Source organism: Cervus canadensis, chromosome 28 (assembly GCF_019320065.1).
Source record: "Cervus canadensis isolate Bull #8, Minnesota chromosome 28, ASM1932006v1, whole genome shotgun sequence".
NCBI classification, from domain to species: Eukaryota; Metazoa; Chordata; class Mammalia; order Artiodactyla; family Cervidae; genus Cervus; species Cervus canadensis.
The window spans coordinates 36,005,089-36,028,507 of NC_057413.1; the positions used below are offsets into that span (position 1 = coordinate 36,005,089).

Here is a 23,419-nt window from a genome sequence, read left to right on the forward strand (position 1 = left end):
ACTGAGCTGAACTGAGTTTACAAATTTAGTTCTATGAACCATTTTGATGATTTTAATTCCTGTGTGATATAAAAGTTAAAGTTCTTTTCTTCCCTATTCTCCCTGGAGATCTGGTCATTCCAGTGCCATTTATTGCAAGGTTTTCATTTCCCATTGAATTACATGAGCATTTTTGCCAAGTATCAATTGATCAATATATGTGTTAACTGATTTTTGAACTCTTGATTCTGTTTTACTCATCTGTGTGTGTGCTAAATCACGTCAGTGGTGTCTGATTCTTTGTGACCCCATGGACTGTATCCCACCAGGCTCTTCTGTCTATGGGATTCTCCAGGCAAGAATACTGGTGGGTTGCCATGCCCTCCTGCAGGGGATCTTCCCAACCCATGGCTCAAACCCATGTCTCCTGTATTGCAGGTGGATTCTTTATGATCTGAGTCACCAGGGAAGCCCAGAATAAGTCTTGAAATTAGGTAGTTTAAGTCTCTAAATTTGTTTTTCTTTTTAAAATTGTAATAAATAATTGAGGTTCATATAAGCTTCACTTAAGTTTTAGTATCAGCATGAAATTTTCTAACAACAACAACAACAACAAAAAAAAACTGCTGGGGCTTGTTAAAGAAATTTTTTAGTTTGGAGTACTTTTGTATTTATAGAAAAGTTATAGATAAATAGTACAGTGAGGTTTCCTTATATACCTTACCAAGTTTCTCATGATGTTACTATGATGCATTTGTCAAAACTAAGAAATCAGTATTGTCAAATTCCTATAAATTAATCTGAACTCTATAGTTAATTTGGATTTCATTAGTTTTCCATGAAGGTCCTTATTCTGTTCCAGGATCCAATCCAGAATACACCACGTTCCTTTTTTTTTTTTTTTAATCATGTCTCCTTAGTTTCCCCTTATCTGTGATGATTTATTAGTCTTTTCTTACTTTTTATAACAGTTTTGCAGAGCATTAGTTAGGGCTTCTGTTAGAAGTCAGTCAGTTCAGGTTTGTCTGATTAGATTGGAATTATTTGGGGGTGGTAGAGAAGGATAACAGAGAGATGAATGTCCTTCTCATTACATCAGAGTAAATACTACCCACATGTCTAATCATTGGTATGTTACCCTTGGTCCCTTGATCATGGTGTTACAGTTGACCCTTGAACAACACTGGGGTTGTGGGCATAACCTTTCCCGCAGTTGAAAATCCAAGTATGATTTATAGTCTGCCCTTTGTGTTTGTGGTTCCTCTGTATCCATGAATGTGAATCCATGGATGATTTGACCAACCGGGAATCATGGGGTACTATATATATAACTTTGCTAGCGTGTGAGATGTATGCTAGTCAGAACATTCTTTGGCATCACCCTTCTTTGGGATTGGAATGAAAACTGACTTTTCTCAGTTCTGTGGCCACTGCTGAGTTTTCCAAATTTGCTAGCATATTGAGTGCAGCACTTCAACAGCATCATCTTTTGGGATTTTAAGTAGGTCATCTGGAATTCCTTCAACTCCTCTAGCTTTGTTTGTAGTGATGCTTCCTAAGGCCCACTTGACTTCGCACTCCAGAATGTCTGGTTCTAGGTGAGTGATCACACCATCGTGGTTATCTGGGTCATTAAGATCTTTTTTGTACAGTTCTTCTGTGTATTCTTGCCACATCTTAATATCTTCTTCTTCTGTTAGGTCTATACCATTTCTGTCCTTTATCATGCTCATCCTTACATGAAATTTCCCTTGATACCTCCAATTTTCTTGAAGATACCTCTAATCTTTCCCATTCTATTTTTTTCCTCTATTTCTTTGGGTTGTTTACTTAAGAAGGACTTTTTATCTCTCCTTTCCCTTCTTTGGAACTCTGAATTCAGTTGGGCATATCTTTCCCTTTCGCCCTTGCCTTTCATTTCTCTTCTTTCCTCAGCTATTTGTGAAGCCTCCCAGACAACCACTTTGCCTTCCTGCATTTCATTTTCTTGGGGATGATTTTGGTCACTGTCTGCTGTACAATATTACAAACCTCCATCTGTAGTTCCCCAGGCTTCTGTCTACCAGATCTAATCCCTCGAATCTATTTATCACCTCCCCTGTCTAATCACAAGTTATTTGACTTATAATATTGTAAATCAATTATATATCAATAAATATAAATACATAGATGAGGGGAAAAGACATGAATATATAATTCTTAAGGTGAAAAAAAGATGTAAAGTGGCCCTTAAATGTACAGAGATGTTCAACTTCACTCATAATAAGAGAAATACAAATTGGAGCTATTCCAAGGTACAATTACCCACCCATTAGATTGACAAAAGTTCAAAAGCTTGAGTTAAAAATCCATTCTTCTTGTCAAGGCTGTGAGTAAACAGACAGTGTCATATATTGTTGGTATCCAGGCAAACAGTACAACTCTTACAGGGATATGTGTGAAAATAATTGGGGCAGGAAGACTGGAAAGTGACCCCCACCTGCTGGTGCTGGTCTTTTTTAATTCCCGACTTTTGAATGTGCCTGGGAGCTATGACTTGCTTCTAACCAACAGGTGTCACTCCTGTAATGATGGTACATTATTAGGGGCTCCATTTAGAGCCTACTTGCTCAATTCTGCCAACATGGTGAGTTAATGTGAATGTAGATACTTTTGCAGTCAGGCCTCTAGAGGATGAGAGCACAACCCAGCAGACCTCCTGGTTACCACTTTGTAAGACCCTACTAAGAGAACTGGGCTTCCCAGGTAGTAAAGAACCCACCTGTCAATGCAGGAGACATAAAAGATGCGGTTCAATCCCTGGGTCGGGAAGATCCTCTGGAGGAGGGCATGGCAACCCACTCCAGTATTCTTGCCTGGAGAATCCCATGGACAGAGGAGACTGGGGGCTACAGTCCACAGTGTTGCACAGAGTTGAACATGACTGCAGTGACTTAGCACGCATGCACACACACAGATAACTCAGTAAAGCCATGCCCAGACTTCTGGCCCCTGCTGCTGCTGCTGCTAAGTCGCTTCAGTCGTGTCCAACTCTGTGCAACCCCATAGACGGCAGCCCACCAGGCTCCCCCATCCCTGGGATTCTCCAGGCAAGAACACTGGAGTGGGTTGCCATTTCCTTCTCCAATGCATGAAAGTGAAAAGTGAAAGTGAAGTCGCTCAGTTGTGTCCGACTCTTAGGGACCCCATAGACTGCAGCCCACCAGGCTTCCCCGTCCATGGGATTTTCCAGGCGAGAGTACTGGAGTGGGGTGCCATTGCCTTCTCCGTCTGGCCCCTAGAAACTATGAAATAATCAATGTGTGTTTTTTCAAGTACCTAAAAAGTAATTCATTTTTCCTAAATTATAATGCCAAACCATAGCAGTCAAATAGAAAAATGACATATTATTTGAAAATAGTGTAGCCTGAAACCAATCATAATAGTTAAAGAACTGTTAAAATTCCACACTCTTTGATGGCAGTAGAGCAGCTAACTTCTCTGGATCTTCCCTTCTGTTTCTAGAGATGTTCAAGTCACTTTCACAAAGACTCTTATTTTATTTTCCTAAAAAAAAACAAACTATGAAGTTGAGAATATCAATGTCAGTTTGAAATTAAAATCAAATTAAGAGTAATTAAAGAATTTACCCCAAAGTGAACAGTCCTTTACATGGCACAGCCTGAATTTCAGGCCTAGTTTGTGTGATCCCTTTATGCATGATGCATTCCAAATTTCTTGTCTGTTTATTTGGTTAGCCAGGAGGAGCTTACCCAGTCTTACATCTTTAATACATTCTCTGGCATGCTAGAGTTTTGTTTACATACTAGGAATAAACCATGGAATAAGATCAAAGGTAAATTATAGTGTTTAATAACAAAGTAAGGATCTTCTTCAAAATTAAATTATATTTTCATGGTCACACACCTTCCGCCAGATTTTGAGGGTTGCAATGGCCACATACTAAATTACTCATGCTTTCATTTTTGTGGGTAAGTACCAAAGACCATCACATGAAAGGAAATACACATGCAATGCAAATTTCACATCTCTGTTTTTGGTTAAATTTGCTTTTTAAAAATAACTGGTTTGCTGTAGAATAAATAATCTTTGACATTAGCTACAGAGACTGGATTGAGGAATAATGTTTAGCATGACATTTTCTATTTATCTTATATCAGGAAGGAATTAATAATATAATAGCAAAGTGATAAATTAGAGGTAGAGACATGCTACATGCCTTTTTTCCTACCAGCCAAACATACTGGTGTATGCCAGGATCTCCAGGTCATGAAAGGAATCAAGTGATAAAGTTAAGTTCTGGATACAGTACTGAATTTCATACAGTAGTTGTGTGTAGCATTGGAAAATTTTATGGATGATAACTAAGCAGAAATCATCCTTTCATTTCTCAATGAAACCTTATTAAAACAGTGAAGAGATCATTCCTAGGTCAAGATTACTGGCCATCATCTGGTCACAATTACCCTGCATAATCTTCCAACAGCATTTGCAATAGTTCTGTCCACAAATGCTGTATCCCATTTCCTTTTACAAATAGCTCTGTCCACAAATAACTCTATCCCATTTCCATTATCTTCCCAAAATTGAGCATTTGAGAATAAATCATCCATTTCTTCTACCTTGATGTGCTCTAGCAGTTATACATATAGTCATATTATGTTCAGCACAATTCTAAGCATTCTGGGTGATTAAAAAAACTTCTACAGGATGTGTTTCTATCCTTTAAAGAATGTGCAAGCCAGGAAACCAGTGCTTACATAAATGAGACACTTGCTGAACAGTCTGGCCATTATAAAACTCAGTACCAAGTGCAAAGCCAGACAAAGCCATTGTGGTTCACCAGAGACGGGTGGGTGAGTGCAGAAAGCGTATAGAGTCTCTTCCTTAAGATCTGGGTTCGAACCACGGTGGTTCTCAAAGTGTGGTTGCAAGACCAGCAGTATCAGCACTTGTTGAATTAGAAACTCTCGAGTGGGGTCCACCATCTGCAGTTTATCTAACCCTCCAGATGATTCTGATGCAGCTAGAGTTGGATAGTCTGCTATACATTATAAAGAGCAGATGCTGTTTTATTCATATGATTCTGTATCCTTCTGATTATCACTCTTAACAAGAAGTACAAAGAATAAGAAGAAATTAAATTTTCAAATAATTGTGAAACTTCATTATTGATGTATGTTGCTGATGGTGACTTTTTTTTTAAATACCTCTTAATCAGAGTAACATATTAAGATAGAGTTAATGATCAAAGTAATAAAAGGGGAGGTCTTTACCAACCAAAGTGGTCATGTAATACCAAATTAGTTGTTCCCACTGTTGGACAAACCTGTATGCAAGATAAGAAGCAACAGTTAGAACCGGACATGAAACAAGGGACTGGTTCAAAATTGGGAAAGGAGTACGTCAAGGCTATATATTGTCACCCTGCTTATTTAACTTACTTGCAGAGTACATCATGCAAAATTCTAGGCTGGATGAATCATAAGCTGGAATCAAGATCACTGGGAGAAATATCAATAACCTCAGATATGCAGATGACACCACCATTATGGCAGAAGATGAAGAGGAACAAAAGAGCCTCTTAAGGAAGGGGAAAGAGGAGAGTGAAAAGCTGTCTTAAAACTCAGCATTCAAAAAACTAAGATCATGGCATCTGATTCCATCACTTCATGGCAAATAGATGGCGAAAAAGTGGAAACAGTGACAGATTTTGTTTTCTTGGGCTCCAGAATCACTGAGGATGGTAACTGCAGCCAGGAAATTAAAAGATGCTTGCTCCTTGGAAGAAAAGTGCTAAAAAGCAGAGATATTACTTTGCCAACAGAGGTCCATCTAGTCAAATTTATGGTTTTTCCATCAGTCATGTACGGATGCAAGAGTTGGACCGTAAAGATGGCTGAGCAGTGAGGAATTCATGGTTTTGAACTGTGATGCTGGAGAAGACTCTTGAGTGTCTCTTGGACTGCAAGGAGATCAAATCAGTTAATTCTAAAGGAAATCAAACCTGAATATTCATTAGAAGGACTGATGCTGAAGCTGAAGCTCCAATACTTTGGCCACTTGATGGGAAAAGCCTACTCTTTGGAAAAGACCCTGATGCTGGGAAATACTGAAGGCAGGAGGAGAGGGGATGACAGAGGACGAGATGGTTGGATGGCATCACTGACTCAGTGAATACGTTGTTTTTGTTGTTCACTCGGTTATCTCTGACTCTTTGTGACGCCAGGCTTCCCTGTCCTTCACCATCTTCCAGAGTTTGCTCAGACTCATGTCCATTGAGTTGGTGATGCCATCCAACCATCTCATTCTCTGTTGTTCCCTTCTCCTCCTGCCTTCAATTTTTCCCTGCATCAGGGTCTTTTCCATTGAGTCACTCTTCCTATCAGGTGGCCAAAGTATTGGAGTTTCAGCTTCTCTGGGAGATGATGAAGTAGAGGAAAATCTGGCGTACTGCAGTCCAGGGGGGTGCAAAGAGTTGGATGTGACTGAGCAACTGAGCAACAACTGTTGGACAGCTCTCCTGCCCCCTTTAATTTATATACAGATGATCTAAACTACGAATTTGCTTCACTATGACAATCACATATGATAATACCTGGAGGTGGTGGAAGTTAAGTTACCTAATGACTCACAAGTCTCCCATGGTTCTCAAATCATCAGAATTAGCTGTTCACATAAATTGCTGGGCCCCACCATCCAGAATTTCTGACTCAGTGGGTTTGTAGCAGGGCCTGAAATTTTGCATTTTGGAGAAGTTCCCAAGTGAGATGAAGCTGATCTGGCTTGAGTAGGGACCATCCTTGAGAACCAGTGACACGGGTGGTTCCTCCTGATGTGATCAAATTGGGTCCTGCTGCTCAACTTTTACAAAATCAATACTGACAAATGTTGGAGGAGAGGAAAGTCGCCTTTAATCAGAATGCCAGCTGCCTGGGGAGAAGGTGAACTTGTGTCTCCCAAAAACATCTCCGAAGAGTCTGCTCAGCCATGAAAGCTTTCAAAAGAAGTAGGAAGTAGTATCAGTTAATCACTGGGATGGGGGTCAGAGTCCTTGCTATCCCCACTGCGTGCCAGCTTGGGTGCAAGCTTGTCGACTCCTCATAATATTTCTTTAGATCTTGTCTGGTTCCCACAGTTTATTTGGAAGGTTACTGAACCAGAAGCTGGGGAAGGTATCTGATCATCTGTTAAATACTTATTCTTCACTTCTATTCTTTCATCTCCAGAAAGAATCAAAAAGTTAGGCAAAATATCATGTGATCTAAAGATCTGAAAAGTGTGTCAGGACGGGAGATAAGTAGAACAGAGGGTGCCTGGTTTAAGGTTAGTGTCAAGACAAAGGGACATCTTGCTGAGAGCTCTCTCCTGCAGAGAGCTTTTTCCTGCCCAAAGCTGCAGTACTGATCCTCCAGTGTCAAAATTTGACAGAGTTCTTGTCTCTAATTTTTCAGGCTCTTGAACTTGTAGCTTTTGTGAATCTGACATCCATTTTTGTTTCTCTTTGATATTTTTATAAACTTTTCTGTAGAAGTGTTGGGTCAGTAGGACCTCCCTGACCACTAGTTTGGTTTATTTACAGGAAAACATTATCTTTTGCCCCCTTCTATTCTCAACTGTCATCTAGTGCTTGTAAATAAAACTGAAACAGATGAAATATTTGGCTTTAGTTGGTATTTCACTATGCTAATGAAATGCAAGGATTCATAAAAGTGGGGTAAGCACTGTTTATATAATGTGATATGGTTGGATTTTTTTCTAAGGGTGATTGTGTTAGCCAAGTGTTATTGGTTCTCCCCTCTGTGGTTCATTTTTTACAATTTGGGGAGTTCATTTGGATGTGAAATTATGGAAAATGGTGTTGACACATGCTTTAATACATGTATTCTGAGACTCCCCCCTCCCCACCTTTTAAACTTACCTGAACTCAGATATGTGAGTTATTTACAAGAAAAATATTTTCATTTTGGTTTTACTTTCTCCTTTGCTTTCATGTTGAATGAAATGTACTCTCTGGCAATTCACATGTGGCATAATTGTTTGCAGAGAACTTTGCTTGTTAAGACATAATACTTTGCCAAACAGACATACAACCTCATGGCTCTTTATGACCGATAGGTTTTAAGAAGCCTAAAACATCTATTTCAAGGGACTCTTCCCAACTGCCCTGTATTTTTGTCCAGACAGTTTAATGGCCATGTTGATCTGTGGATATTATACATTTTAGGATTAAATTCAGCTAATACTTAAGTAAGCATAATGTCATGGTATGTTTTTACATGCTAGCAATGGATTCATTTGGGAAAAACTTATAGCGTGCCAGAAAGTGGATGTAAGATAAGGTGCATAAATAATTTGAGCAGAATAATTTAAAGATATATAACTGAAAACTATTATAATTTTAACAGCTACCTAAAATACACATTTTATATGTTTTTTTTAAACTAATACCAGATTAAAATGCTGAGTAATTTCAAGTAATAAGCTATAGTAACTACATTCTTAATGAAAGCTTTGTTTTGATTTTAAAATGCAACTCTTGAGAGGTAAGGTCACATATCTGACAGGGTGATCAATTTTTTTTTTTTTTTAGGATGATCAATTTTAAAGTAAAAGTAAAACTATGGAAAGGACTGATATAAATATAAGTCACGTTTACTTTGAAGACAGAATCATCCTGTTCTCATAAGAATGAGTATACATGTATATCTTATGTATTCTCATAAGAATGAGTATACATGTATCTCATAAGAATGAGTATATGTTATCTTATAACTACTCAGTTATCTTCTGTCATTTATAGGTTTGATGTTTATATAGTCACCTTATGGATTTCAGAATGAGTTATTTGATGTCAGGAAAAGTTGACATCAATAATCCAGACAACAGGACCTATTGTATAGCAAAAGGAGCTATATTCAATATCTTGTAATAAACTATAATGGAAAAAAAGAACTATAATGGAAAAAATCCTCAAAAACTATATATACATATATGTATGTATACATATAGGCTTCCCTTGTAGCTCAGACGGTAAAGCGTCTGCCTACAATGCAGGAGACCCAGGTTCGATCCCTGGGTCAGGAAGACCCACTGGAGAAAGAAATGGCAACCCACTCCAGTACTGTTTCCTGGAAAATCCCATGGACTGAGGAGCCTGGTAGGCTACAGTTCATGGGGCTGCAAAGAGCCGGACACGACTGAGTGACTTCAGTTCGCTTCACTTCATACATACACATATACATACATATACAAATATACATATATGCCTGAAAATGTACGTGTGACTGAATCACTCTGCTGGACACCTGAAACTAATACAGCATTGTAAATTAACTACACTTGAGTTTTTTTTACTTTTTTCATTTATTTTTATTAGTTGGAGGCTAATTACTTCACAATATTGCAGTAGGTTTTGTCATACATTGACATGAATCAGCCATGGAGTTACATGTATTCCCCATCCGGATCCCCCCCCCCACCTCCCTCTCCACCCGTTGAATTTTTTTAAATGAGGAAAGAAATCCAGGGGTAATTTTACTTTTTTGCATCTAACGTGCTTCAGTATATATGTGCTGTATGCTTGGTCATGTCCAACTCTTGGCAACCCCATGGACTGTAGCCTGCCAGTCTACTCTGTCCATGGCCAGTGCTCTGTCCAGGCCAGAATCCTGGAGTGGGTTGCCATGCCCTCTTCCAGAGGATCTTCCCAACCCAGGGATCGAACTCAGGTCTCCCGCATTGCAGGCAGATTCTTTACCAACTGAGCCCCTGGGGAAGCTGGTAATGTTGCATATACGTAATGTCACATATTACTATTTTAGTGAGCGCACCTGCAAATGGGATTCTCTGTTTCTTTTTATCATTAAAAGGGAGAAGCAGGACCTCCAGGTGCTCCAGGGCAGGATGGATCTCGAGGAGAACCTGTGAGTACCTTCTGGATTCAGTTCTAAAGGATGACGTTCTTCACCCGTCATGAAATCGTTTGACTACTTAAGTTCTCCTCTTGCCTCCCAGATGTTTTAGGAACTGTGGAATGCTATAAAGTATTAAAATATTCTACCATCTTTTACAAACTGGGTAAGGCTTTGCTAACAGAAAATTTATGTACTGAATGGATCTAAGTCACACAAATGACAAGCAGGTGCTTGACATGACAGGGAATCATGGCAGTGGACAGTGAAGGTATTTGGGTTTAATCTCTCCTCCTAAACCAGCAGACAGAAAACTGGGACTTCATCCCCTCCTCTGCCCCATGCCGTCGGTTCAGAGAAGGCAAGAAAAGATCTGACTCCTCGGTCCTGCTGAGGGAAGAAGGAAGCAAGAAAAGACCACTTAATCCCTTTTCTCTGACTCCTCGGTCCTTCCTGCTGAGGGAAGGACCTCGGTCCTCCCCTGGTGGGGAGGAAGCAAGGTTTGCTGCACTGAGAGATGTACTCTGTTGGGAAAGCAATTAGTCGATTAAATATCTAAAGTTTGCCCATATTATCTGGATATAATTCTTCTGGTCTGTATTCTTTTCCAATTAAGAATGTATATCATTATGTTATTCTGTTATTTTGCCAGTCACGGAAACTTTGGTTTTTAGAAATATATCCCATGAAGATTGATCTTTACCAAAGATCAAATATTTTTGTGTGTGAAAAACTTTGAAAAACAGGAAAAAAAATTGTATTAGATTTTGTGATGCAAAGGAATGAAGACTCTTCTGTTGTGTGTGATGCTGGTTTTAAGTATTTGTGATGAAGATTTGGGCCCCACTAAAAGGAATATGTTCACTTTATTTGTTCTATAAATGTGGTAGCCAAGAAAATTAGTGGTGCTTAAGTAGGAAGGACAGAGCACTTATATAAACGCTTTAAAGCTAATTAAACACAGCTTGTAGAAGCAGAATGGTGATTCATCCCTGCAAGCAGATTGATAAATGTGAACACTAACTCTTGGAATTAAAATTGAGGATAAGGGATGTATTTTACTGGGAAATGATGATATTGTTTTAAAGTACAATTGCATGCACAGTCCTGTTCTTTGAAACTTAAAGGCTGGTATTGATCAATCCTAACAGTTCTTTAGTCCTAAGGGTAATTTACTTTCTGAGTGGCAAATGATTCTCAGTTAACTTCAATCCAGGTAATAAACTCAGTTCTACCACTTGCTGAATTTATTAGCATTCGTTTCAACCGTATATCACTGTGTTTAAGAGTTATAATCTTTTAGTCATTCATTCAGTAAGCATCTACTGTCTGCTTTGTGCCAGACATTATATCAATTGAGGAGAAAATGAAGATGAATTTGCCATGGTAGTGCCCTCAAGAAATCATATGACACAATAGACAAAAACATTGTATAAAATGTTCTGGAGTGAGACATGAAGTGGGGATGGAGGAGGTTTGCAAAGTTGGCAGAGATGTATATGATGCTAAATGAGTTTTAGGACATCACTGAAAAGGACACATTTTTTTAATAACCATTTTTGGAGATATGATTCACATACTACTGTATAAAATTTATCTATTTGAAGAGTATAAGGATCCATTCTTAAGCAAGATGCTCTCTTGGCCAAATTCTGGAGGATAAATAAGAGTTGTTTAGTTGTTTGGCCTCCTAAGGAAGCAACCTGTAACATGTTCCAAAATATGAGAAAACTGATGTTAGTTGACTGCTTAGAACAGGTGGAGGGGATGGGATAGAAAAAATAAATGAGGTTGCGGACTTCCCTTGTGGCTCAGCTGGTAAAGAATCCTTCTGCAATGCGGGAGACCTGGGTTTGATCCCTGAGTTGGGAAGATCCCCTGGAGAAGGGAAAGGCTACCCACTCCAGTATTCTGCCTGGAGAATTCCATAGACTGTATAGTCCATGGGGTCACAGAGAGTCGGATACGACTGAGCGACTTTCACTTTCACTTTGCAGGGGTAGGTAGAGGCCAATACAAGACGTTGTATGTCTGTGCTATTTGGACTTAAATCTGAGAGTTGTCGTGGTCATTCAAATGTCCTAAGGAGGGAAGCAAGGTGTTCAGTGACATTTTAGGAATGTCACTCCGACAGCAGAAGGAGAATGGGAAGTGGGCTGAGGTGGAGGGCAGAGCATGGCAGGAGGCCAGCTGAGCCCTACGGCCCCACCTCCCACTGAAGCAGGGTCATTCAGAGTTGGGAGGGGGAGAGGGCTTCTAATCTGAAATGAACTAAAAAAGCATCAACAATGCCCAGGGGTCAATTGGATGTGAGCAATATGAAAAAGGATGGCTTTCAAAGTCTTACCTCACAGATGGAAGCACAGGAAGACCAAGCAATGAACAGGAAGTAGAGTCAAGAAGGATTTATTTCAGTTGGGGAGGTGATCCTACGATATTTTCAAATGGGACAGTAGCAAAGCCATTTAAGTAAGAGGCCCATGATTTGCATAATTAGCATAGATATAGAAAATGGGGACTAATGTAATTCCAATAAGAAAAAGTAGGTCAAATTCAAGGCAGTTTTAGAAGAATTTCTATGACTACTAGGTATAGTAGATTGAAATGTGGTCCCCGCCAGGATACCAGATCTTAATAACTTAAAACATGTAACTGTTATTGTATCTGAAAACAGGGTCTTGCAGGTGTGATTAAATTAAGGATCTTGTGATGTGGTCTATCCTGGCTTGTCTGAAGGGAAGCGGATCTAATCAGTTAAGAGCAGAACTGAAGTTTCTCAAGGGAGACAGTGATATTGGAGTGACGGGGCCGCAAACCCAAGGGATGCTGGCAGAAGGCAGAAAAGGCAAGGGATGGATTCTCCCCTGGGGCGTCTGGGGGAGTGCAGACTTCCAGCCTCTATAACTGTGAGAGAATAGCATTCTGTTGCTTTAAGCTACCAAGTTTGTGATAAATTTTTACAGCAGCTATGGGAGATGAGTACACTAGTCTAATCTTTAACCACCGTTTATGTCACAAATCTATGTAAAAAGCCCATACTGATACACACCAAACTCTTCATAGCACATGTATTGATTAAAAATATTTGGGTTCAAAGCAAGTAGATAGACAGGTTTAAATGACAATTTGGTTAAAAGCAAAGCTCTTCAATCATTAGCATTTTCTGAGTCATCAATTTTGTTAAACTCTCATGTGTTTTGCAAAACTTCTTTTGCCCACTTCATATTTTTCTACATTTTTGCATTATTTTGTTTAGTAACTTTCATCCCATCTGTCTGCTCTGTACTATTCATCATATTGCAAAATTGGAACAACTTAAATGCCTGATACATTATTGTGTATGTAAACCATAGTATAAAAATATAATATTCTATGTTTACATAAAACATAATGTCTTCCCTGGTAACTCAGCTGGTAAAGAATCTGCTTGCAATGCAGGAGACCCCAGTTCAATTCCTAGGTTGGGATGGTCCGCTGGAGAAGGTATAGGATACCCACTCAAGTATTCTTGGGCTTCCCTGGTGGCTTAGCTGGTAAAGAATCTGCCTACAATGTGGGAGACCTGGGTTTGATCCTTGGGTTGGGAAGATCCCTTGGAACATAATAAAGTCTGATACTTTATTATGTATGTAAGCCATAATATAAAAATATAATATTCTATGTTTATAGAGAATATAATACTCTCTGAATATACATGCATAAGGAAGAATCTACATGACAAAAGTTTGGTTTAATCACGTTTTGGTTACTTTGGTTACTTTGCTCCCCAGTTTGCATTTTGATTCCTGCTTTTTGCTTGTCTGTGTTTTATTTTCTCCTGTGAGCATGATATGGTTTTTGTAATACATTATAAAAAAATAAGGCCTGGCTTTTGCGTGTTTTGCAATGTTTCTTTGTTTTTCAAACATATTAAGTTTGTCAGGTTGTATTTTCATTTTTGTGCCAAGGAATGGCACAAAATCAGATTGCTTCAAGGAATCTTCAGTTGTTGGAAATGTGTTTTCTTAACTTCTTACTAAATCACTCTGATTTTACCTTGTGCAGTTAGGTGGATGGGGAGACAGGGCAGTATGGGAACAGCATCATGCCAAATTTACTTGTAGTTGACACAATAGCTGTGCATATTCATTTTTGACCAAATTGGCTTTTAGATCAAATTATCATGTCAGTCAGCTACTTGGCTTTTGCCGGGGGTTGGTGACCAAGTTACCTGAACTGTCATGACTTCCCCCACTGTTCATCATAGCTGTTCTGAGCAGGTTGGAGCTCTGCAGTGTCTTGTGTTTATCGTAGTTTTTCTTCTTGAGTGTCAGATCCTTCACATCCTTAGTTCTCTGATCACCAGCCCACCCACTGCGCACAGGGCGCAATGTCTCTTGGTGAGGACTCGCAGGCAGGACTTGGGTTCCACTCTTTGCACTAAGATCCCTGGAGCCCCACGAGGATGAAAGGATGCCACACTTCCTGGGTCTATGGAGGTGAGCACATCTTTCTTTGTTAAGAATGCCTTAAGTCATTTTATTTTGCACACACTTGCCGTATCATTTTTCCAGAGATGAAGGTGTGGGGATCTCTGTATTGTATTTGAGGACATTGACTCATAGAGGCTTTTGTTTCATTTCCTCGTACCTTATGAATTCTTGCTAAACCACATCTCATGCTTCTCTTTATAGTGTGTGTTAACTGCTGAGGTGGTCTGAGGTATCATTTACTTAAGAGACAAGTAGGTTTTTTGTTTCATCACCTTTTCTGTGGTGCAATTATTTGACATGCCACCTTATACACAGAGGTCAGAGGCAGAAAATCCTTGAGGGAAGTTAAGTTGAATTGCCATGGTTGTTTCCCACGTGGAATAATCCACTTTATTATACTAGCAATGTGGACGTGTCTTTATTTACTCACTTGGCTTTATCTTTTACTTAAAGGAAAAAGGTAAGAGGAAACAAAACCCCACTAGTTTTGATGTGGCTCTTATTTAATTTGCAACTGTATGGCAAGCTTTTTAAAGTCAGTACATATTTGTAAGATTTTTTTTTTTTCCCCACTCCTCTTTCAGGAACCAGGAGTGGCACTTCCTTGGTATGTGTTGAGTGAAACAACCTTTTAAACCTGATATCTGCTGTTAAGAATTTCACAAGGCACTTAGGGTGAAGGCAACTCACATTTAACAACTGAGAACATTTTGAAAATTAAATTGTCTTTATTATTGTATTAGTGCTAGTTCCAGGGTTATGTTTTAAAACCTGATTGAGAATAACTCTTAGCGTGCACTTTGAATTAAAACACATAAATATCCCATTGGTCTACAGGTGTTACTACAGTTGTAACCAATATATGCAACTTTTTGGTCTCCCAAAGAATGATGTTTGGCATTGTTATGATCACGAAAATATCCTTTAATCTTAAAAGCAAATGTTGGCCTGTTATTTACAAATTAGTTCATCAAGTCCCACTAGGTTTACTTATGCATATGTTTCTTTTCTATTACAAATGATTCCACTGATATAGTAAAATCTGACCACCAGATTTATTTAAGATTTAAATAAACACCAGTGTGTTTATAAAACAACACTGTGGATTTTAAATTTAGAAGTTCTGTGCATTATGGTACTGATTATGTTTCTTACTGATGTTTTGAAGAAGTCTTTTAAAATCATTGTTAGACTGTTAGTAAGCATTAAATAATGCTTTATTTAAATCTTCTTCATTCATTTCTTTAATCTGAAAGAGGCTTTACTGAATCCTGAAATGACAAGGTGAATAAATTCAGTTGAACGTATGAAATGATGCATGAGTTATTCTCAGAATAGGTGGCAAATTCTTTGAGTCAATAGAATGTCTTTGTTGCTTCCAGGGGGCTCTGTGTTTCTGCTAGTGTGGGCACTGATGACACCCATCTTTGCTTTGAAAAGAGGGGTTGAAAGGAAACTGACACTGCAATTGGTATAGGATATTGAGTCTAGACTTCAAGGCTTTTAGGACTTTGACTTTAAAATTATCTTCTGCAGTCATAAGGGGACCAAGGGAGATTTTGTATACTTTCATTAAAAGCTTTTGCTATAAGGTCCTTATATGATATTCTTGAATTAGTCCAAATAAGTTCTTTTCTCAAGGCATGAAAATACATAATTAACAAAACACTGTTGTTCAAGACAAAGGCATATTTTATTGTATATTTGGTTCATGAGCTATCTAGATGGCTATGTTAGCAGATGAAATAAGGAAGTTTCACATTCTTTCTACTTTCATGAGTGTGGTAGCTATACTTTTTTGCATGAGCTGATGAACACATCCTTTTGGTAACTAGATCATTTCATTTTAAAGATCTCTTTCTTGGTTTCTATTTTTTAAAAAAAATTTCAAAATGCTTGAGTGTGTATCACACGGAACACTGAATCAAATATTTTGATGCCTTGAGAGTTGACAGCAGAAAATCATTGATGTTCTAGGTATGTTTAAGGGAGGTGAAAACACAGATGGGGAATTTCTGAAAAAGCACTTGAAAATTTTTGCTTATATCAAAATACATTTTTATTTTTGAGAATCAGGTAAGAAGCTAATAATTAGTTAACTGATTGCTAATAGTTCTAGATACTTAGTTTATAAAATGATTTTTGTAGCTTTTAATACTGAACTAAAGTGTTCTATTGTTTGAAATAGAAGTAGTTTAGCTGTAGTTAGGTGTGTTGCTCGGTCTTGAATTTATAAACTAAGTAAACTTCAGGATTTTGTGATGGACAGGGAGGCCTGGCGTGCTGCGATTCATGGGGTTGCAGAGTCGGACACAACTGAGCGAGTGAACTGAACTGAACTGAAGTACCTAAAACTATTGGCAATCAGTTAACTATTAGCTTCTTACCAATTTTGCTCTTGCTTCATTAAAGATTATGGCTTTGAAATGCTTTTGGCAAAGATTCACATTTTGGAAGTTGTAGAAATAAAGGTATGCTTTAACAAAAGATTAATCATGAGTAGACTAGTATTTATTAATACAATCCAGAAGTCCTGTACTACTCTAATGGTTCAAAATTAATCTAATTCAATGAAAATTATCTTATCAATACGAGATATTAGAATATGCATTTATTTTAGTAATTTAATCATAACATAAGTTCTTAGGCTTTTTAAATAAAATTATTTCTTGAAAATAAAGTATAAAGAGTAATTTATAAAGTAAAATTAAAATTAAACTAGAGTAAAGTAATTGCATAATGATTTATTTGTTCTAAGAACTATGAATAATTTCTTTGTTGCGATACAATATTCTTCCTTTCTGCTGTCTATGGAAAAAGAAGATGCTTTATTGATGGATTTAGGTGAAATATGAAGAACTTCTGAACAATATATATCAAAACTGGATTAAAACCACTAGTAGAAAACTATTGGGGCTTCCTAGGTGGCGCGGTGATAAATAATCCACCTGCCGATGCAGGAGATGTGGGTTTGATCCCTGGGTCAGGAAGATCCCCTGGAGGAGGAAATGGCAGCCCACTCCAATACTCTTGCCTGAGAAATCCCATGGACAGAGGAGACGGTCAGGCTACAGTCCATAAGGTGGCAAGTCCGACAAGACTGTGCGACTGAGCGCACATACACAGCTTTAGAATTGTTGACAGCTCTTAGTGAGATAGGTAGTTAGGTGCAAATATTTGCTGAGCGATCATGGAAAGTACAACACTGTACCAAGTGGTTTTAGTTGGAACATTTATTCTCTAGTTAGGAAAACAGAAAATTCACTCAAGAAACATATGTTGTACAGAAGAGTGTATCAAAATCCTACTGTGGACAGAGTGTTCAGTCCAGTCACTCAGTCATGTCCAACTCTTTGTGACTCCATGAACCGCAGCATGCAAAGCCTGCCTGTCCATCACCAGCTCCCGGAGTCCACCCAAACCCATGTCCACTGAGTCCGTGACGCCATCCAACCATCTCAACCTCTTTTGGCCCCTTCTCCTCCTGCCCTCAATCTTTCCCAGCATCAGGGTCTTTTCCAGTGAGTCAGCTCTTCACATCAGGTTGGCCAAAGGCTGTTAAAAGCCATTAAAGACAAGTGAAGTTAATCACGAAAGGGAGAGTATGAAGATTTTTTTCTTTCTGATGAAAGGTTAAAGATTGGTGAGAGAATGATCTACAGCAGTTTTTAATCAGAGAGGCATATGAAAATTCAATTTGTAGAACTTCATAAATCAAAAATACTCCAACACAAATAATTTTCAGGAGAGTTGTTTCTTAATTTCACGGCTGTAGTCAGTGTCCACAGTGATTTTTGGGGTCCAAGAAAATGAAATCTGTCACTGTTTCCATTTTTTCCCCATCTATTTGCCATGAAGTGATGGGACCAGATGCCATGATCTTAGTTTTGTGAATGTGAGTCTTAAGTCAGCTTTTTCACTCTCCTCTTTCAACTTCAAGAGGCTCTTTAATTCCTCTTCACTTTCTGCCATTAGAATGGTGTCATCTCCATATCTGATGTTATTGATATTTCTCCTGGCAATCTTGATTCCAGCTTGAGCTTCATTCAGCCTGGCATTTCACATGATATAATCTGTACATAAGTTAAATAAGCAGGGTGACAATATACAGCCTTGATGTACTCCTTGTCCAATTTGGAACCAGTCTGTTGTTTCATGTCTCGTTCTAACTGTTGCTTCTTGACTGACACACAAGTTTCTCAGGAGGCAGGTAAGGTGGTCTGATATTCCTATCTCTTGAAGAATTTTCCACACAGTCTAAGGCTTTAACATAATCAATGAAGCAGATTTTTTCTGGAATTTTCTTGCTTTGTCTATGATCCAGTGGATGTTGGCGATTTGATCTCTGGTTCCTGACTTTACTAAATTTAGCTTATACATCTGAAAGTCCTCAGTTCATGTACTGTTGAAGCCTAGCTTGAGGGATTTTGAGCATTACCTTGCTAATGTGAAATGAGTGCAGTTGTGTGGTACTTTGAACATTCTTTGACATTGCTCTTCTTTGGGATTAAAATGAAAACTGACCTTTTCCAGGCCTGTGGCCAGTGCTCAATTTTCCAAGTTTGCTGACATATTGAGTGCAGCACTATAAGAGCATCATCTTTTAGGATTTGAAATAGCTCAGCTGGAATTCCATCACCTCCACTAGCTTTGTTCACTGTGAGGATTCGTAAGGCCCACTTGACCTCACACTCCAGGACGTCTGGCTCTAAGTGAGGTATCACATTATCATGGTTATCCAGGTCAGTAAGACCTTTTTTGTACAATTCTTCTGTGTATTCTTGTGTATTTTTCCTTTCAGTTCAGTTAAGTTCATTCACTCAGTTGTGTCAGACTCTTTGTGATCCCATGGACTGCAGCATGCCAGGCTTCCCCGTCCATCACCAACTCCCGGAGTTTACTCAAACTCATGTTCATTGAGTTGGTGATGCCATCCAACCATCTCATCCTCTGTCGTCCCCTTCTCCTCTGCCCTCAATCTTTCCCAGCATCAAGGTCTTTTCCAATGGGTCAGTTCTTCGCATCAAGTGGCCAAAGTATTGGAGTTTCAGCTGCAGCATCAGTCCTTCCAATGAATATTCAGGACTGATTTCCTTTAGGGTGGACTGTTTACCTCCATGCTGTACTCCAGATCAACTGTACTTGAAGGAAAAAAAATTTAAATGTTTGAGAACACTAAAAAACAAAAAACCAAAAAACAAGAAAAATGACAATACACACGAGAAAGCACATTCAACATCGTTAGTCATTTGGGAAATACAAATCAAAAGCACAATGAGATATTACTTCACACCCGCTGAGATAGATGGTTATAATAAGAAAGACAGACAATAATAAGCATTGGTGAAGATTTGGAGAAATCAGAGTCCTAATATATTGCTGGTACAGCAACAAATATATATATATATAAATAACATGTTTATATATATATAAAATGGTACAGCCATTGAGAAATCAGATTGGCAGTTCCTTAAATGGTTAATCACAGAGTTATTATATGAGCTAGCAATTCCATGCCTAGGTGTATAGCCAAGTTACATGGGTATACTGGAAGCATGCATCCACACAAAACTTGCGTACAAGTGTTCATAGTAACATTATTCATAATAACCAAAAAGTGGGAACAACCCAAGTGCCTGTCAATGAAATGATAAGCAAAATGTAGTATTTCCATACAATGGAATATTATTGGGTTACCTTATGGACTAAATATTTTGTTTCCTACCCACCCAAATTCATGTGTGAGGCTCTTACTCCAGTGTGATGATTTTTCCATTAATGACTGTTGGTTAATCAATTATCTCATTATGTTTCAATAGGAAAGATGGTGATATGCATTGTATGCACTGGTTAAATGTAATAGTATACGCAATATTTCAAAAATATGATTGTAATTAAAACACATTTTTGAAAGTTGCTCAGTCATGTCTGACTGTAATCCCATGGACTATAGCCCACCAGGCTCCTCTATCCATGAAATTCTCCAGGCAAGAATACTGGAATGCATTGCCATTTCCTTCCCAACCCAAGGGTTGAACCTAAGTCTCCTGCACTGCGTGTGGACTCTTTATCATCTGAGCCACCAGGGAAGTCCATAAGATACATAGAAGATAGCAAATTTAATACAATTTTCAAATAAGTGGTTTTTTTCTTTTAACCATATAAATTAACTAAGGTTAAAAATTCATCTGTTTTGTTCATCAAACTAGCTTCACCTTGATTTGGTGTTTTAAAATGTTTTTTTGTTTGGTGACTTCTAGTATATGTGACTATGCCAAAACCTTTGACTGTGTGGATCACAATAAACTGTGGAAAATTCTGAAAGAGATGGGAATACCAGACCACTTGACCTGCCTCTTGAGAAACCTATATGCAGGTCAGGAAGCAACAATTAGAACTGGACATGGAACAACAGACTGGTTCCAAATAGGGAAAGGAGTATGTCAAGGCTGTATATTGTCACCCTGCTTATTTAACTTATATGCAGAGTGCATCATGAGAAACGCTGGGCTGGAAGAAGCACAAGCTGGAATCAAGATTGCTGGGAGAAATATCAATAACCTCAGATATGCAGATGACACCACCCTTATGGCAGAAAGTGAAGAGAAACTAAAGGGCCTCTTGATAAAAGTGAAAGAGAAAAGTAGAAAAGTTGGCTTAAAGCTCAACATTCAAAAAACTAAGATCATGGCATCTGGTCCCATCACTTCGTGGGAAATAGATGGGGAAACAGTAGAAACAGTGTCAGACTTTAGTTTTTTGGGCTCCAAAATCACTGCAGATGGTGACTGTAGCAATGAAATTAAAAGACGCTTACTCCTTGGAAGGAAGGTTTTGACCAACCTAGAGAGCCTATTAAAAAGCACTTTTGACTCACTTATGTCAAAGGATAGGTTACTTTCCCAGATTTGGGGGTTCAAGAAAGTTACATGACTTTCCTGTGACATGGCAGTACAGTTTTGCCCCTGGATCTCTCAGTCCTCTTCCGTTCATCCTCTGGGTTATCAGGTGTATTATTTCAATTTGATAAGCATTTTTCTTTTTTTTCTTGTCATGAAAAATAATACTTTAACAATAGCAAAATTTGAGAGGATATCTTCTTGGATTAAAAAAATAGAATATTGGGATTAACATATATACACTCCTATATAAAACATAGATAACTAGCAAGGACCTACTGTATAACAGAGAACTGTACTCAATACTCTGTAATAACCTATATGGGAAAATAATCTGAAACAGAATGGATATATGTATACGTATAACTAAAGAATCTGAAACAGAATGGATGTTACATGTATAACTTACAAATAGCTGAGAAAAGAAGTGAAAGGCAAAGGAGAAAAGGAAAGATATACCCTTAGATTTCAGAATTCCAAAGAAAGCAAGGAGAGATAAGAAAGACTTCCTAAGTGATCAGTACAAAGAAATGGAGGAAAAAAATAGAATGGGAAAGACTAGAGCTCTCTTTAAAAAAATTAGAGAGATTCATGCAAAGATGAGCACAATAAAGGACAGAAACAGTATGGACCTAACAGAAGCAAAAGATAATAAGAAGAGGTAGCAAGAATACACAGAAAAACTATACAGAAAAGATCTTAATGACCCAGATAACCACAACAGTATGATCACTCACCTACAGCCAGATATCCTGAAATGTGAACTCAAGTGGGCCTTAGGAAGCATCACTACAAACAAAACTAGTGGAGGTGATGGAATTTTAGCTGAGCTATCTCAAATCCTAAAAGATGATGCTGTGAAAGTGCTACACTCAATATTCCAGCAAATTTGGAAAACTCAGCAGTGGCCACAGGACTGGAAAAAGTGAGTTTCATTCCAATCCCAAAAAAGGTAATGCCAAAGAATGTTCAAACTGTCACACAATTACACTCATCTCACATGCTAGCAAAGAATGCTCAAAATTCTCCAAACCAGGTTTCAACATACATGAACTGAGAACTTCCAGATGTTCAAGCTGGATTTAGAAAAGGCAGAGGAACCAGAGACCAAATTGCCAACATCAGTTGAATCATTGATAAAGCAAGAGAATTCCAGATAAACACCTACTTCTGATTCATTGACGCTAAAGCCGTTGACTGTGTGGATCACAAAATACTGTGGAAAATTCTTAAAGAGATGGGAATACCAGACCACCTTACCGACCTCCTGAGAAACCTGTATGCAGGTCAAGAAGCAACAGTTTGAACCGGATATGGAATAGCAGACTGGTTCCAAATTGGGAAAGGAGTACATCAAGGCTGTATACTGTCACCCTGCTTATTTAACTTATATGAAGAGTACATCATGTGAAATTCTGGGCTGGATGAATCACAAACTGGAATCAAGATTGCTGGGAGAAAAATCAGTAACCTCAGATATGCAGATAACACCACCCTATGGCAGAAAATGAAGAGGAAATAAAGAGCCTCTTGATGAAAGTGAAAGAAGAGAGTGAAAAAGCTGACTTTAAAAGTCAACATTCAGAAATCTAAGATCATGGCATCCGGTCCCATCACTTCATGGCAAATAGAAGCGTAAACAATGGAAACAGTGACAGACTTTATTTTTTTGGGCTCCGAAATCACTGCAGATGGTGACTGCAGCCATGAAATTGAAAGACGCTTGCTCCTTGAAAGAAAAGCTATGACCAACCTAGACAGCATATTGAAAAGCAGAGACATTACTTTGCCAACAAAGGTCCATCTAGTCAAAGCTGTGATTTTTCCAGTAGTCATATGGATGTGACAGTTGGACCATAAAGAAGGCTGAGCACTGAAGAATTGATGCTTTTGAAGTGTGGTGTTGGATAAGACTCTTGAGAGTTCCTTGGCCTGCAAGGAGATCAAACCAGTCCATTCTAAAAGAAATCAACCCTGAATATTAATTGGACGGACTGATGTTGAAGAGAAACTCCAGTACTTTGGCCACATGATGTGAAGAACTCACTCATTAGGAAAGAAACTGATGCTGGGAAAGATTGAAGGCAAGAGGAGAAGGGAACGAACGACAGAGGATGAGATGGTTGGATGGCATCACTGACTCGATGGACATGGA

The 23,419-nt window shown here is 38.4% G+C and overlaps 1 protein-coding gene across 4 annotated transcripts in view; it reads left to right on the forward strand.

Annotated features, from left to right (window-relative positions):
* The window catches only part of COL21A1 (collagen type XXI alpha 1 chain), a 213,726-nt gene that overhangs the window by 154,711 nt on the left and 35,596 nt on the right, over window positions 1-23,419 (forward strand). For 3 of the 4 annotated variants that reach the window (XM_043449847.1, XM_043449846.1, XM_043449849.1), the window contains one exon: window positions 9,852-9,905. In XM_043449847.1, coding sequence (XP_043305782.1) covers window positions 9,852-9,905 — 54 coding nt within the window. Of the gene's footprint in view, window positions 1-9,851; window positions 9,906-23,419 lie in introns of those variants that run through there. The other variant, XM_043449850.1, reaches the window with a different exon arrangement.